The following is a 15,086-nucleotide window of genomic DNA, read 5'->3' as shown; positions in this document are numbered from 1 at the left end:
CTTGGCCAGGTCTTTGCCTAGACACCTTTTAAAGCAGCATCCAGCAGTTGAAACCCAAGCAGATGCCGCTCCTGGTATGCACAAAGGTCCTGAAAAAGTGTGTTTCTGCATGCCCAGCAATCTTTGGGAGGATGGAAATGCCTAAAAGACATCTTAGGAGTCTTGGCTTATTTTAATAATTTCCTGATGTAGCAACAGTACTTGTTGTATCCAGTAATTGTTCCTCTCCCTGGAGTCTTGTCCCCTCTCCATTCACGCTTTCTGTCTGCTATCTCCATGTTCAGGAGGCAGCTGGGGGCTAGCAGGGGTGGGTGTGGCACCTGTAGCTAGCTGTCTGCTGGCATCCAGCTGTTTCAGGTCTCCTAGGAAACCCACCTCCCCATGTACAGAGAAGGCAGACCTCTTAAATATACCTGCCACAGTGCCAGACGTCCTCGTACCAGAAATCCATTCAGTTAGAGCTCGGAGATGTTTTCTCTTCGGTGTCTCATGGACTTGTGCATAGCTTTGGGCCGCAGGTCCGTGTGCCGAGTTTAGCACGGAGGCAAACAGTTCTTTACTGGAATTCGTCTCCTGGGCGGGTGGGACAGGAGGCCACCAGATAGGGGAGCAGCCTTCCAGAACTCTTCTGCCCCACGTGTAAGTTAATGAACATAGGAATGAGTGGCAGACTGACTTCCCTTCTTTCTAATTTTGACTCTCTGGGGCAGGGCAGGAAATGGATGGGAGATGAGTCAGCAGCAGAGGGAGAGTGTTGTCAGAGGGTGGTCAGGACAATGGAGGCAGAGGACCTTGAGGGTTGTCGAAAGGTTCTGGGTGGAACTGGGCCTGCTGGACGTAGAAGGTGGCTTGTCTCACTGTAGATATATTGAACTGAAGGTACAGGGTTAGGATGGAATTTCTCGTTTTGAGACCAGCTGGGAAGTGGCCCTCCGTGTAATTTAATAGGCTTGGGACGATGTGCTTGGCATGTGTAGAAATGTCTGTTTTCTGAAAAGAAGGCTTATTTTCCCACTGGTTGTATTTCAGCCAGAGCGTACTCCCTTGACTTTCTAAACAGTGTTCAGAAAAAGTAGTTTGAGTAAAATGAGTAGTTTCAGTCTAGACTGCAAGGAGAGGGAATCACCTTCATTTCACAATGGAGTTGCAATATATTTTTGTGAGATTTTCAGCAAGGTGAGGGCAACATTTCCTGAAATGGAGGGAAAGGGCTTAATCCAAGCACACCAAAGGCTGTGTAAACCACATTTGTTATTTGGATGCATTTTAAAATAAATTAGCTTCCTTTTTAGTACTTTCTTCCCTCCCGCCCCCATAGATACGGAAGCGAAAACTCACAATATCTCTTGTCAAAGCTGAATGGAAGTCCAGTGTCATTTTTAATGTTAGAAACCCAGAAACAAAACGAAGAAGAAATTGAGTGTTGCATCCGAATTAGCATTTAAAGTGGCATGTTTATATCAAAAGAGAATGGTGTAATATATCCTGAGAGTAAAGAGAGGACTGCAGCCTGTGAAAGAATGTCAATTGCATTTATATATTCATCGAAGAGCTGGTTTGGTATTTGGCCTGTGTTGGCAGCGGCCTTTATTCTGCCTGTCCTCATCTTCTGCGAAGGGAGCTGGGGAGGGACCTGCCAGGTGGAAGCAAAGTCGGATTGATCCTCTGACCTTAGAAAATTGTAGGGAAACCTTAATTTTGCCCCAAGGCAAGAAGGGCTAGGTCCCCTCGGGAGGGTTCTCAAAATACACCTGCATTTCCAAACACACCTGGGAGTGCAGATTAGAATCTGGGCGTGTTGGGGGTGGAGGCTGTCAGACCTTCACCCGGTTCTCCATGTGAGCCTAAAATGCCCCCCCCCACCTCCCCATGGTGAGAAGTGTTAGAGCTTCAGGGCCTGTATGGTGGCAAAGTGGATTTCTGGATGCCCCTAAGCCAGAGGATAAGTTCTCTACTTCATCTTTGCTAGAAACTCTTTAACAAAAACGAATCAAGCAGGAATTTGGAGAGTTTTTCAGTGAGCACTCCTCACTCTGAGAGGCTTGTGTAGGCTTGTACAGCAAACCCCCAGGCTGGTGAGTGATTGCCTCTGGTTTCTCACTAAAAGCCACCTTTTCAGGTCTGTTCCTCAGTGGGCATTTCAGAGCATGGGCTGAGGAGCCACACACACTGCCTGGATTTCAATCCTACTTCTGCCATTTAACTAGTGCTGTGACTTTCAGAAGGTCACTGAGCCTCTAGGTGTCTTTGCTTCCTCATTTGTAAAATGGGGAGTGTCTTGAGAATTAAATCAACTAATATTTGTAAAGTGTTTACAACAGTGTGTGGCCTACTTTAAGTGCTATGTACGTGTTCTGTAAAATAAAGAGTACCAGCAGTGAGTGAAGCCCTCCCTGTGCCATCCCCTCCCCCATCTCTTATTTTTGTTCTCTAGAGTTAGAACAAAGACTGCAAAATAGGCTGGGAAAATTCCTTTAAAGCCGGATCATTTGCAGAGCATTTTCTGAGGAGCTGGGATTTTCTCAGCTTTTGTCAATGGTGAAGTTTTTAAGAGGGCGTTTGGCCCAAGAGCCTTGGGTAGACCTTTCCCTTGCATCCCATGATGGTCAAACCTGGTAACAGGAGATTTCTAGGTGTGCTGTGGGGACGGACTCCACACATGTTCTGGCTCTGTGTCATCAGGCTATGAGGGAACTCTTTGTGCTCAGTGATCCCTCTTCCAGAATAAGCCCTCACCCTAGACCTGCCTATCCTTTTTCTCAGCATACTATACAGTTCAGTTCTTAAAATTGTGTTTTGGGGTAGACAGGTGTTGAGGAAAATGAAGCGGGCTATTATTTATGTCCATACCAAAAATTTTAGTCAGAATTTCATACCTGGAAGAAACTTGAACAGAACTCTGACTGGACAAACCTTTATTTGAGAAGTGTGGAACTAACAACACAAAGGATTGGAGATTTCCTTGTGCTTAGCCTAGTTCCTTGACTGTGAACTGTGACCAGAATTTAGGGTTCCTGCCTCCAGGGATTGGAAAGCAGCCTTTCCTTTTTAAGAGTGTGCTTGAGGGACGCCTGGGTGGCTCAATTGGTTAAGCAGCCAGAGAATTCAGCTCCCTGCCCTTTTACTCTTTGTGGCAGCTGACTGTCCAACCTCCATAGCTGGGAAGAAGTATTTGAGGATTCCCTCTTTGTTTTTCTGCAATTCTCACCCTCTGAGAATCCTGGTGGGTCGTTTCTTTCATCTGAATACATGTGCATTGACTTCTCACATTTTGTTTGATAAAGTCCCCTCTCCTTGGATGAGTTAGAGGGCGTCTGCGCGCTCAGGTTGTGGAATATAAGATGAGACCATAGAACATGCCAGCAGCTGGACACATCTCCTCCCATGGCCTTCTGGGCTCTGCTTTACCTCAAACACCACCCAGATAACTTTTGAGTAGTACCATAAGAAAATCCTATGCAGAGAGTTCTCTAATGAGGGGGAAGAGTTTCCTTAAGGGTGTTCTATTAATTTTTTTTTAAAGATTTTATTTATTTCTTTGACAGAGATCACAAGTAGGCAGAGAAGCAGGCAGAGGGTGGGGGGGGTGGGAAGCAGGCTCGCTGCTGAGCAGAGAGCCTGACGTGGGGCTCTATCCCAGGACCCTGAGATCATGACCTGAGCCAAAGGCAGAGGCTTTAACCCACTGAGCCACCCATGTGCCCCTGTTCTATGAATTTTACTTGCATGTGGAATAGGTGACATCTATTTGAGCTGCCAAAAAAGGTTAAATTTTTATTTTTTTTAAATGAAGTTTGTAATCATAATAAATTCAAATATGCATATTATATTGAGGGAAAGATTTTGAAATGCCTTTATTCTATAACTATAAAATCTTTCAAGAAATAGTTGCCTATTTTGTAAATGTTTCTGTGAAAAGTGTTCTTGTTCTGTTAGAAAATATTACTTTGGCCTATGCTTTGTGCTCTCTATTGTATAGGAAAAGTGATTTCTAACTTCTGTGTGTCATCCAAATCGATGGGATTAACACGGGAATGGCATTAGCCCTGGGTGCCAGTCTCTTACTAGACCCTGATTTTCCAGTGCTGTCTTTTCCTGTGACTGTCGGGGGTGGTCTGTACCTTTCCTTAGGCCAGTTTTGAGCAGAGCTTATCTTTGGGGTTTATTTTCATGTTCCAAGAACTGAAAAGGGTATTTGCTTTGAGAAGTTGGCACCATCTGACTTGCTTCTGTAGCTGCTGCAGAGCATAGGGTAATGTTTAATGCAGGGACAGTGGGGACCATCCCTCTAAGCTGGCAGCAGGACAAAGCGGGGGTGTGTTCTTTTCTTAGCTCCCCTTGGCCTCTGTGCTGAGGCACTAAGTGGTATTTGCTCTGCATGGGGCACATGAGTGAGATCACCAGGGGTTTGGCATTTCAGGGTATAAAGCATAGTGTTTAGTATCTTAACAAATCAAGAATCAATTATCTGGGAGAATAAGCAGAAGGTTTTTTTTATGTCTAGGATAGATTAGTTTAAATGCTAAAACCACTCCTTGTGGATTAAAGAAGCATTTGGAGGCAATGGAGTCTAATTTTTAAAATGCACTTGACATCACATACCAAAAAGGAATTAGTAGATTAGTACATGGGTTTTATGTCTTAGGGGAACAGGGTTGGTTTTTGTTTTTGTTTTTGTTTTTGTTTTCAGGTGGGATTCTAAGGTATTATCAATTTGTATGTAAATGCAGTTGATCCTGATAGAATTGCAGGGAAAAACACTGTCATCAAACATCTGGTTAAAGCATGTTACTTAATTATTATCTTTGAGAATTCAGGCCACTTAGTTTATTCTCATTTTTCTTTCCCTTTTTCTGAGAGGTGTTGGTCAGACTTATCTTGAAAACCACAGGAGGAACAGTCATGGTGGTTGTTGTTTGGGGAGATAACTTAAAAGAGGAATTATAGTAAAGGTAGTGAACAGTGGTACTTCTTGAGGCTCTGTCAGATCTCTCTCTCTGTCCAGCACAAACCTGTAGGCTCCCATTTAACATCACCTAAGCTGTATGATGTTAAGTAGTCAATGAAATGGATTTCATTTGTATTACTCTGCAGAAGAATTTAAAACCGTGTGAAACAAGCACGCAAAACACACCAGAAAAGCTTCTTCTCATGAAATTCCATGTAGCATGACCCAGTTACAGCAGCGCTAATGGCAGTAGAGCCCTATGTAATCTAGCAGCTAATGTTTTCCCCAACAGCTAACAGTGCCCCACCCTGCCAACACCTTTAAAAAGGAAAAAGAAACAAACAGCTTTATGCAAGAACAATTCGCATCCAGTAAACTGCACTTAAAGTGCACAATTTCATAAACTTTGTCATACACCTGTGAAACCACCACCTCATCAAGGGAATGAAACAGTCTTGCCCAGAAGTTTCCTCTTACTGGTCTGTTAGGACTCCCTCCACCTCCCACCACCATGCCAAATCAGGCAGTTTTTAATATTTTCCATCCCTAAAGGGTAGTTTGCATTTTCTAAAATTTTCAATAAATGCAACGATACTGTTTGTACCGTTTTTTATTTTGTTTTGTTTCCACTCAGCTTGGTTATTAGGAGATTCATCTGTGAATTACTTTTTATTGTTAAATAATGTCGTATTGAATGGGTACAGTTTGATTATCCATAGTTTGATTATCCATCCATTTGTTAATGGACATTAGGGTTGCTGATAGTTTTGGGCCATTATAGATAACACTGTGATGTATGATTGGTAAATTTTCTCCCAACTTGTGGCTTGTGTTTCCAGTCTCTTTACAGCATTGATAATGAACAGATGTTTTTAACTTTGATGAAGTCTGTGTTATCAGTTTGTCCTTTCAATGAACATGGTTAACCATCTTTGCCTAACCCAGATCACAAAGCTTTTCTCCTGTTGTTTTTCTAGAATGTTTATAGTCCTGAATTTTACAGTCATGAATTTAAGCGATCCCCTTTGAGTTCAGTCTGTGTATGGGTGAAATATGGATTGACGTTCATGTTCCTGCATGTAGGTATCTAATTGTTGTAGCACCATTTGTTGAACAGATCATTCTTTCTCCCCTGAATTGTTTTTTAATCCTTGTTGGAAGTCAGTTGTCTTTATTTGTATGTGTCTTTTTAATAGACTACATTCTTTCTCATTGATCTATTTGTCTTTATACCAATACCACATTGTGTTGATTATTGTGGCTTTATACTAAGTTTAAATATTAAATAGTGTTCATTCTCCATCTTGATTTTTTTCCCTAAATTTTATTGGCTCTTCTAGGTTCTTTAATTTTTGAATCATTTGGTCAATTTCTACAAAAACAAAAAACCTGTTGAGATTTTTACTGGAATTGAATTAACTTTGTAGATCAGTTTGAGAAGCTGTGAAGTTTTCCAGTGGTGGTTACAGTGAAACTGTAGTCTTAGAGATGGATTAGGGAGGATAAAATGTGGGGTATTACAGTGTGGAGAGACAGGGGCGGAGTTGCCCGCCAACATGGACTGATGGAGGAGCGGGGAGGCATAGTTGGCAGAGTCTGAATTGAGGAATGAATGACTATAAATGAGCGAGCAAATATTTCATAAGAAAAATCCCCTCAGAGAAGCCCAAGAAAAATGGTTGGGTGGTTTGTTCTGGAAGCCAGTCAAGTAATTATTTCAAGCTGAAGTTAGAGGGAAGTAGGTGCATTTCTTCTAGAATGAAGAATATAATGGAGAGCTCAGGGTCAGCATAGTTGGAAAGGGAGGAGGAAGACATGAACAGATGGGATTCTAGAACCTCATGTGTTTATGGAAAGCTTGTAATACAGGGAACAAACTTTAATATTTTCTACAATGACTCAGTCTAACAGAACAATGAAGGTTACTTGTGCACTTGAACTGGTGGTTGATCTAGAACAGTAGTTCTCAGCCAGGGGCAATTTTTGTCCACAAAGAGGATATTTGACAATGCCTAGTGACATTTTTGATTGTTGCAACTACTGGGAGAGTGGGATTTCTTTTATTATCTAGTGGGATGCTGCTAAACATTCTACAATGTTCAGGGAAATCACAGTCTCCAACAAAGTCTTATCTCCCCAAAATGTCAATAGTGTTCAAGTTGGGGAACCCTGGTCTGGGGAGGAAGGACTAGAAAAGAGAGTAGAGTGAGAGTGAAACTGATAGGTTTCTTTGGCTCCTTTTGTCTGTATTGTCTGGAGGAGAACTACTCTGTTGGGTAATAACCATGGACAGTTATTCTGGATGATGAGGAATTAGTCTGTGGAAATCTTCAGGTATTTCCAAAAGATATCTAAAAATGTTACCAAATAAAGCTAGTTTAACAAAAACATGGCTTGACTGCAGATAAATGGAAGAAATGTTGAACATCTGAGTTAATTTGCTTAAGAGGAGATTATTTGTTTAGATATGGTGTTGGCCATAGATGAATATCAATTGGGATACTTTTTTTTTTTTAAGATTTTATTTATTTATTTGAGAAAGAGAGTGGGAGAGAGAGATCAAGAACAGGGAAGCAAGGGTAGAGGAAGAAGTAGGCTCCCTGGTGAGCAGGGAGCCTGCTGGAGGACTCAATCCCAGGACCCTGGGATTATGACCTGAGCTGGAGGCAGATGCTTAACCAACTAAGCCACCCAGGCACCCTTCAGTTGGGATACTTTTGATTGCAGGTCATAAAGAAAAGTTCACTCAAAGTGGCTGAAAAAAATAAATGAACTTTACCAGCTCATGTAACTAAATGGGCCATGATCCTGGCAGGGGTTGATCCTAAGGTTCATTGTTGACACAGGACCCATTTTCTCCTTCATCCCATTTGAGCTTTCCTTCATAGGTCACACATGGCTGCCAGGAGTTTTCAGGGTTAATTTTTTCTTATGCATTCTCGTCACAAGAAGATATTTCTTCTTCTGTCATGATGAGTTGTGTGTGTTTTTTAAGTGTGCCATCTTAAATTATATGTCCCCCTTGAATATGGTAACATTAAAACAATTCTTCCATTAGCTTGGACTCATGTTATCCCGTACGGTAGCCACTAGCCACATACGGCTATTGAGCTCTTGAAATACAGCTTGTCTAAATTGAGATATGAAATAAGAATGTGGAATAGCTAATTAATAATTTGTATGTTAAGTATATGTTGAAACAGTAGTATTTGGGGATTTATTGAGTTAGAATGCAAGTACATAATTGGAAATATTTCCATGCGGGTTTTTTTTTTTTTTTAATTTTTTAAAATGTGACTACTAGAAAATTAAAATTCTAGAAGCGGCTCCAATTGTGTTTCTTGTCTACAGAATTACCTTAGACCATTCAGGTGTCCCTGGGAGTCTGACCCACCCAAACCACATGCTAACAGACATATGGGAGAGAGATGGAATGGTGACTGGGCAAGCAATTAAACATGGATACTGTGTTGACTGGCATAATCAAAGAAAGGAATAGTTATTTGCTACTGTTTCACTGAGGATGAATGTCTGGAAATACGGCTCTACTACCGCTAATAAGAGTTAATAATTGTTTCTTAAATATATTTTTGAAAATTTTAAGAGTATCATGGTGCCCTTAGCCACTAGTGAAACAGCACAGAAATACACTAAGAGAAAGTGAGTAATCCTTCTCCCTTCTAGTATATGTGCTGCCGAAGCGAGCACAATCCTTCTCCCTTCTAATCCCTGATTCCACTTCGATCCGTAGGTAGGTGTTAATCTGGTCTGTGTTCCTCCGTGCCTTCCTTCATGTACATGTGAGTGCATCACACATGCTGTTCTGTTGCTGCTGTGGCTGCCATTTTAAGAATGGGATTATGGCACTTCAGTTTGCTTTTCTTACCTTACCAGTTTGCTTTCATTACCTCCAAGTTAGCATCTACCAATTTATCCTGTTCTTTGAAATAATTGCATATTATCGATATATCACATTTCATTTAACTGTTTCTCCCATCCTGGGCGTTATGCGATTTCCAAGCCCCCATCTTCCTCTGCCACACAAAAAACAATGCTGCAGTAAACATCTTTGTACCTGTGTCCTTACGTACTGGTCCTTTTTTTTTTCTTCTATAGGATAGATTCCCAGAAGTGGAATTGCTTGGTCAAACGGTATGTGTATTTTTAATTTTAACAGATAAAACTAATTATTTTCCTCAGAGGAATAGCAAATGATATTTATGCGTAAGAGTGCCCATTTCCCACATTCTCATCAGCATTAGATGTCATTGCTCCTTTTAATTCTTACCAATCTAATTGTCCCTGATCATTCATTTACCTTTTTCCCACTACTGTTGATGTTGAGAATATTTTCACATGTTTATTATCCATATGAATTTCTCTTTTCTTCACTTCATCTTCATTTCCACTGCCCATTTTTCTGCTTGGTAATGTGTTTTTTTTTGTATTTTCTGAGAGTTACTGTGTTTTAGAAATGTTAATCCTGGTTATATGTGTGCAAATATATCTTTATCATTCTTCTCTCCGTGTGGGATGTCTTTTGCCACATGAAAATTGTTAATTATTATTTAATCAAATATGTCTGTCTTTTTCTTTATTGCTTCTGAGATAATCTGTTTTGTTCAGGGTCGTGTGTGTATCTCAAGGTCATATAAATATTTTCCTCTGTTTTCTCCCCAGTTTTTAAAACCTTCAAATCTGCCTGCAATTTTTAAGTTTTGTACATGATATAAAGTAGGATTCTGTCTTTATTAGTTTATAGTTATTACAAGAACCTTTATCATGGGATTGAAATGTTATCTTGCCACATATAAGGATGCCATATATATTTGAATCTATTTCTGGACTCTGTATTCTGATCCCTATCCATTTCTGTGCCAACACCATTCTGTTTTGAATGCAGTGGCTTTCTAGGGAGTTGTAATGTCTGGTAAGTTGTCCTTCACTGGTCTTCTCATAGTTTTCATTGTTGTTTTTAGCCATTTGTTTTTTCCATACTTAAATTTAAAACTTAAAGTTGGAGAATTTTATCTTAAATGTTTTGAATATAAAAGGTCATATAACAACATATAATAAATAGAATTAAATTAGTAATTCTCAGTTTGGGGATCTTGTCACTTGGTATTACTAATTGGAAAATATTTTTTGATAAACTGAGGATCTGTTTCTTTTGTGACTTTTGATTCTTTTCTTTATAAATTAATTTATTTTCAGAAAAACAGTATTCATTATTTTTTCACCACACCCAGTGACTTTTGATTCTTTAAATGTGATTTTACTTTGTGTCTGTGATAATTGTATAATTACCTCAAAATGGAGAAATGGGGGTTACAGGCATGCCATGGTTGAAATCTATCCAGAAAGTAGATTATTGCATTAAAGCTCCAGTAATGAATGCCCTCAGTGACTGTGACCTTGTAATACTTTGTATTTCTGTTTATGTGCCAACCTATAAAATATACTCAGACTTGGATTGGTTGATGGCTAGCTAAATAATATAAAGAAAGAACTGTGGACGGGCATAACAAACCATGTATCTTGTGATCTTTTATGATTTCATTCTTCTAAACCTTAAATAATCTTGACCTAAGAAACTGTCACACCTGAAATTTTGGGTAAACTTGTCTAATATTTTACATGTTTTTGATACTTCTCAACTTTATGTTACTGTGATAATAACTTAATTGTGTTCACTGATATTCTCAGTTGCTTTTTTGGAAACTTTACTTATAATATTAAAACACTAAATAACTTTGTGTTTTTCTAAGGGGATTTGAAATATAACCATTAAAAGTGCATGTGATAAAAATAATAGTAATGTTGTCTTACAGAAAAATATATATACAAACACATACAAGGTCTGTATTTTGCTTATGAAAGCAAAGGGATTTCCCCATGTAGAGTCCGCCCATGTTTCATTAATTAATTAGAAAAAACCATTAGTTTTGTAGCCAAAAATGAGATGGTAAAATAATTAATGTATTGTGATTATCATTGAATGAAATACTTGGACAAAAAACAATTATGTTTTTAAAAAATGAGATTCTTCGTAATTTTAATGGTATTATAATTCAAATAAATTAATTGGTATGGCAATTTGGGGCATGTGTATGAATATTAAAGACAGTAATTTAGAAAAGAGAGAGGGAATTCATTTAAATTATTCACACTGAGACCAAAAAAAGGACTTAGTTTAGTTAGAGTTAAATTTAAACCATCTATGTGAACTTTGAATCTTTATTAAATCATAGATAGCCAAGTGGAATTTTTCTCTTCTGTTCTAAAGGTACTGAACAGCTAGCTCCCAGCTGCCATCCAGTTCATAGATCCAGTGCCATCCTGCAGACACTTCATGTCCCTGCCTTTTGGCCTCTAATACTCCTTTCCACTAACGGTCAACCAGACTCTTTCAGGAGTATAACCGGCAGCCATGATTGGGGTAGGGAACATTTTGTTGGTTTCAGAATGGATTTGTTTGGTTTTGTTTTGTGCTAAAGCTCAAGGATGCTTTCAACAGTGTGTACAGGGGTGGAGCTGTTCATGTCAGATAAACCAAATTGAAGGAATGTCTTCTGCAGGGCCCTAGCAGAAATTTCAGGGACAGAGGAAATGGTACTTAGAAGCCACTGAACAAGTTGAGCCTACCAAAAGCCCCAAGCCCCGGATCTTGTTCTGTCATAGGTAACAAGTGATATAAACAGTGCTAAATAAAAGGCTTATCATGTTTCTGGTGTTGCCAAAGAGACTGTATTTTAATCCACTCAGATTCTGTTTTCTGTCCTCAAGTGTTAATCAGGATCAACACTGACAGTTGACAAACATAAACTTAAAAAGATATCATTGGACTATATTTTAAATACAATCATGGATATAAATTCTACATTGTTAATTTTAAGACAAATTTGTTTTTTATTTATTTTTAGGATTTTTATTTATTTATTTGACAGAGAGATACACAGCAAGAGAGGGAACACAAGCAGGGTGAGTGGGAGAGGGAGAAACAGGCTTCCTGCTGAGCAGGGAGCCTGTTGGGGGCTCTATCCCAGGACCCTGGGATCATGACCTGAGCCAAAAGCAGATGCTTTAACCCACTGAGCCACTCAGGCGCCCCTGTTTTTAAATATATGCAGGCTATTGCAGGAACTGAAAAGCATAGTAAAAAAAAACAAACAAAAAGCCAGTAAGTAACTATATGATAAGGTTAATAATAAAGGAATTGTTTTCAAAACTAATGTCAAATAGTTAAGACTTCAAGTAGCTCTAGGGCTGCCTGAATCTAGAGACTTGGGAAAATTTGTTTAAAACAGGATAGAGAGGGACACTTAGGTGGCTCAGGCTGTTAAGCCTCTGCCTTTGGCCCAGGTCATGATCCCAGAGTCTGGGATTGAGTCCCACAACGGGCTCTCTGCTCAGTGGAGAGCTTGCTTCTCCCTCTGTCTCTGCTGTTCCCTCTGCTTGTGCAGACTCTCTCTCTCTGACAAATAAATAAAATCTTTAAATAAATACGTTGATAAATAAAAATAGTATAGAGAACCCCTCTCTGTGTTTGTCAAACACATATAAACAACCATCATAAATAAACCACATAAACAACAAACATAAACCACAGGCTCTGGTCAGGGGTTGGAATGACTGTTTATCAGGTTTTTTTCTTGAAGCCAGAAAAACCACAGTTCCCACAGTATATCACCAGTGTGTTTACAAAGCCACTCTGAGTAGAGGCCTTGAAATCTGACATGGGAAGGATACAAGAACCAGAAAAATCAGAGTAATGCTATCAGGACAGGAAGAATGAGGAGGACAATCCCCCACATCTGCAACACTGTATCGAATACATCACCTCTGCTGATTTCAATGAACTGACCAGGGTTACTTGGAATCCCTGCACTTGACAAAAAGATGTGAAGCCAGTGATGGTACTCCTGTGCTGCCCAAAAAAACAGCGGCTTAGCTCCCAGAGGATCGCAGGTATTGGGTTCGAAGCAATATTCCCGAAGCCTGCAGATATCATTCCTGGACCTAATGAGATGAGGTAAACCGTAACCCACCTTAACTAATAGGCATTCTTAATCTAGATCATATTGAAACAGAACACCTTATATGATATTGTACTTTCAAACAATGGAAAAATCTTAAACTAGAAATTAAACCTGAATCAAGGTAAATATTTTGTGCAGATTTTCACTTTAAGATTTGCCAAGGTTGCCTCCAAGTGACCAAGGCAGAATGTGACTTTATGTACCATTGGAGTAATTTAATCTTATCCTCTTGTTCTTGTTAAAATCTTATCCTCACTGAATATCACTTTCATGTGTTTTGCACTGTCTGAAGTGATCTCCAAGTAGAGTATCACCAGTTTCTCATCTTTATTTTGCTTTAGTCTACTGCTAGAATATGTTAAACCTTCCACACATGGGAGGTGGAAGAAAATATTGATGCAACAGATCCAGTGTAAAGTGTGAGACTTCCATATTGCTTCGATTTTAAACAGGTCTGTTGCTAGTAAAGTGTAGTATCATCAGAGAAGATTTATGTCTTAAGGAGTGAGCTCCCACCCTGTCCCTGGGCTGGTGGCAGAAATTATAAATCAGCTGTGAGTGTGACGTAAGCCCTTGTCCTTTCTGCTGTCAGGGCGTTTCCCCTTGAGAACTGTGTTGAGACTGCTCCATTATACAGGTCAAGCTGCTGGGTCAATAGTCAAGGACCCTTCCTCTCTGTGCCTTAAAGAGGAAAGCTGCTGCTTTGGGGAAACCTCTTATGAGCTGGGGACACGTACTGCCAGCTGCATCTAACTTCCAAGTTAAATTATGTCACAGGATGACTTTTTAAAATGACACATTAAATCTGACCCCGAGTTATTAGTCCCCACGATATTTTTATACTTTTTTTTTTTTTTTTTTTTTTGACAGAGAGAGAGAGAGATCACAAGTAGGCAGAGAGGCAGGCAGAGAGAGAGAGGGGAGGAAACAGGCTCCCGGCGGAGCAGAGAGCCCGACGCAGGGCTTGATCCCAGGACCCTGGGATCATGACCCCAGCTGAAGGCAAAGGCCTTAACCCACTGAGCCACCCAGGTGCCCCTATTTTTGTACATCTAAATGTTAGAATGTCAGTCTCCTTGAGTTTTCTGTTGTCATTTCTGCTACCATTCAAATTCTAATGAACGGAATAGCTATTTGGAGAGAGAGAGAGAGAGGGAAAAAAAAAGAGCCACCTCCATTGGTATCTTCTCCTGCTATTAGATTTTTCCAAGGCCAACTTACAATCTCTTAGAGAGGGGTAGGTCTATTGAAACGTATGAATAGAAAACTTCAAAAGTGAACCTCTCAAAGCAGTAGAATATAAAGATATTTTAAATATAATTGCAGTTGAAAAAAAAAATATATATATATATAAATGCACCTGTATTCAGTAGTAGGAAAAAAAAAATCAAAGCATTTCTCCTTAATGCCATCCTGAGGTATGGAACATGTTGTAAGAATGAGTAGAATATTCACAGGAAGGAGTGCACCTCAGCATTCTCCAATTTAGGACAGCACATGTCCCCCAACCTTTAATTTATCTGACCGGGTCTCCACCAGATCTGTTAAGGCCCCTTCATTTTCATCTTCTTAGACACCCAGCCATGGAGCATAAGATCACATTTGTAGGGACACTGTGACTGAACAAATATTTTCCTTTACATGGTGCTTTCAGAAGAATCCTTTTATCTTCTAGAGGGCCAGGATCCTTGGATGTCTGAACAATGAAGAATCTTAGCCAGCTATTTCCACACCAGAACCCTTGGAGCTTAACATACTTTGAAGTAGATTGCTCCCCATTGCAGGGCCACAATAAAAAGTGGGTTTTTTCATAGTCTTTACATTGATGTTTGCAAAGCCAGATGGCTTTGTGAAATGAGCCCCAAAGCAGTATAACTGATTAAAAGAAATGCCAGGTAGTTGAAGGCTTTCGTACCCAATGTGAGGCTGACAGAAAGAATTGTTCTCTTGGGGTCCGTTAATATTGGGGAATCTCATGCCCATCTTTAGGGGTCAGCCAATGACAATTGAGACAGGTGTTGGCAGCAGGAGCCTTAAAAAATGAAGGCTGAAAAAAATCTCTCTAGCCAGCCGTTGGGAGACCTGCCTGAAAAAGAAAG

General features: G+C 39.8%; 1 protein-coding gene across 17 annotated transcripts in view; it reads left to right on the top strand.

Moving 5' to 3' along the window:
* The window catches only part of MAST4 (microtubule associated serine/threonine kinase family member 4), a 548,711-nt gene that overhangs the window by 282,721 nt on the left and 250,904 nt on the right, over positions 1-15,086 (top strand). For 9 of the 17 annotated variants that reach the window (XR_014309533.1, XM_082723013.1, XM_082722999.1 and 6 more), the window contains one exon: positions 9,065-9,100. The exons of 7 other annotated variants lie outside the window; for them this stretch is intronic. Coding sequence is in view for 9 of the 10 variants with exons in the window: in XM_082723013.1 (XP_082579139.1) it covers positions 9,065-9,100 (36 nt within the window). In the remaining variant the exon portion in view is untranslated. Of the gene's footprint in view, positions 1-9,064; positions 9,101-9,628; positions 11,010-15,086 lie in introns of those variants that run through there. One more of the 17 variants, XM_082723012.1, reaches the window with a different exon arrangement.

Source organism: Mustela nivalis (genome assembly GCF_964662115.1).
Source record: "Mustela nivalis genome assembly, chromosome: 3".
Lineage (NCBI taxonomy): Eukaryota > Metazoa > Chordata > Mammalia > Carnivora > Mustelidae > Mustela > Mustela nivalis.
Note: the sequence above shows the minus strand (reverse complement) of the source record. Positions and strands in the feature narration are given on the sequence as shown.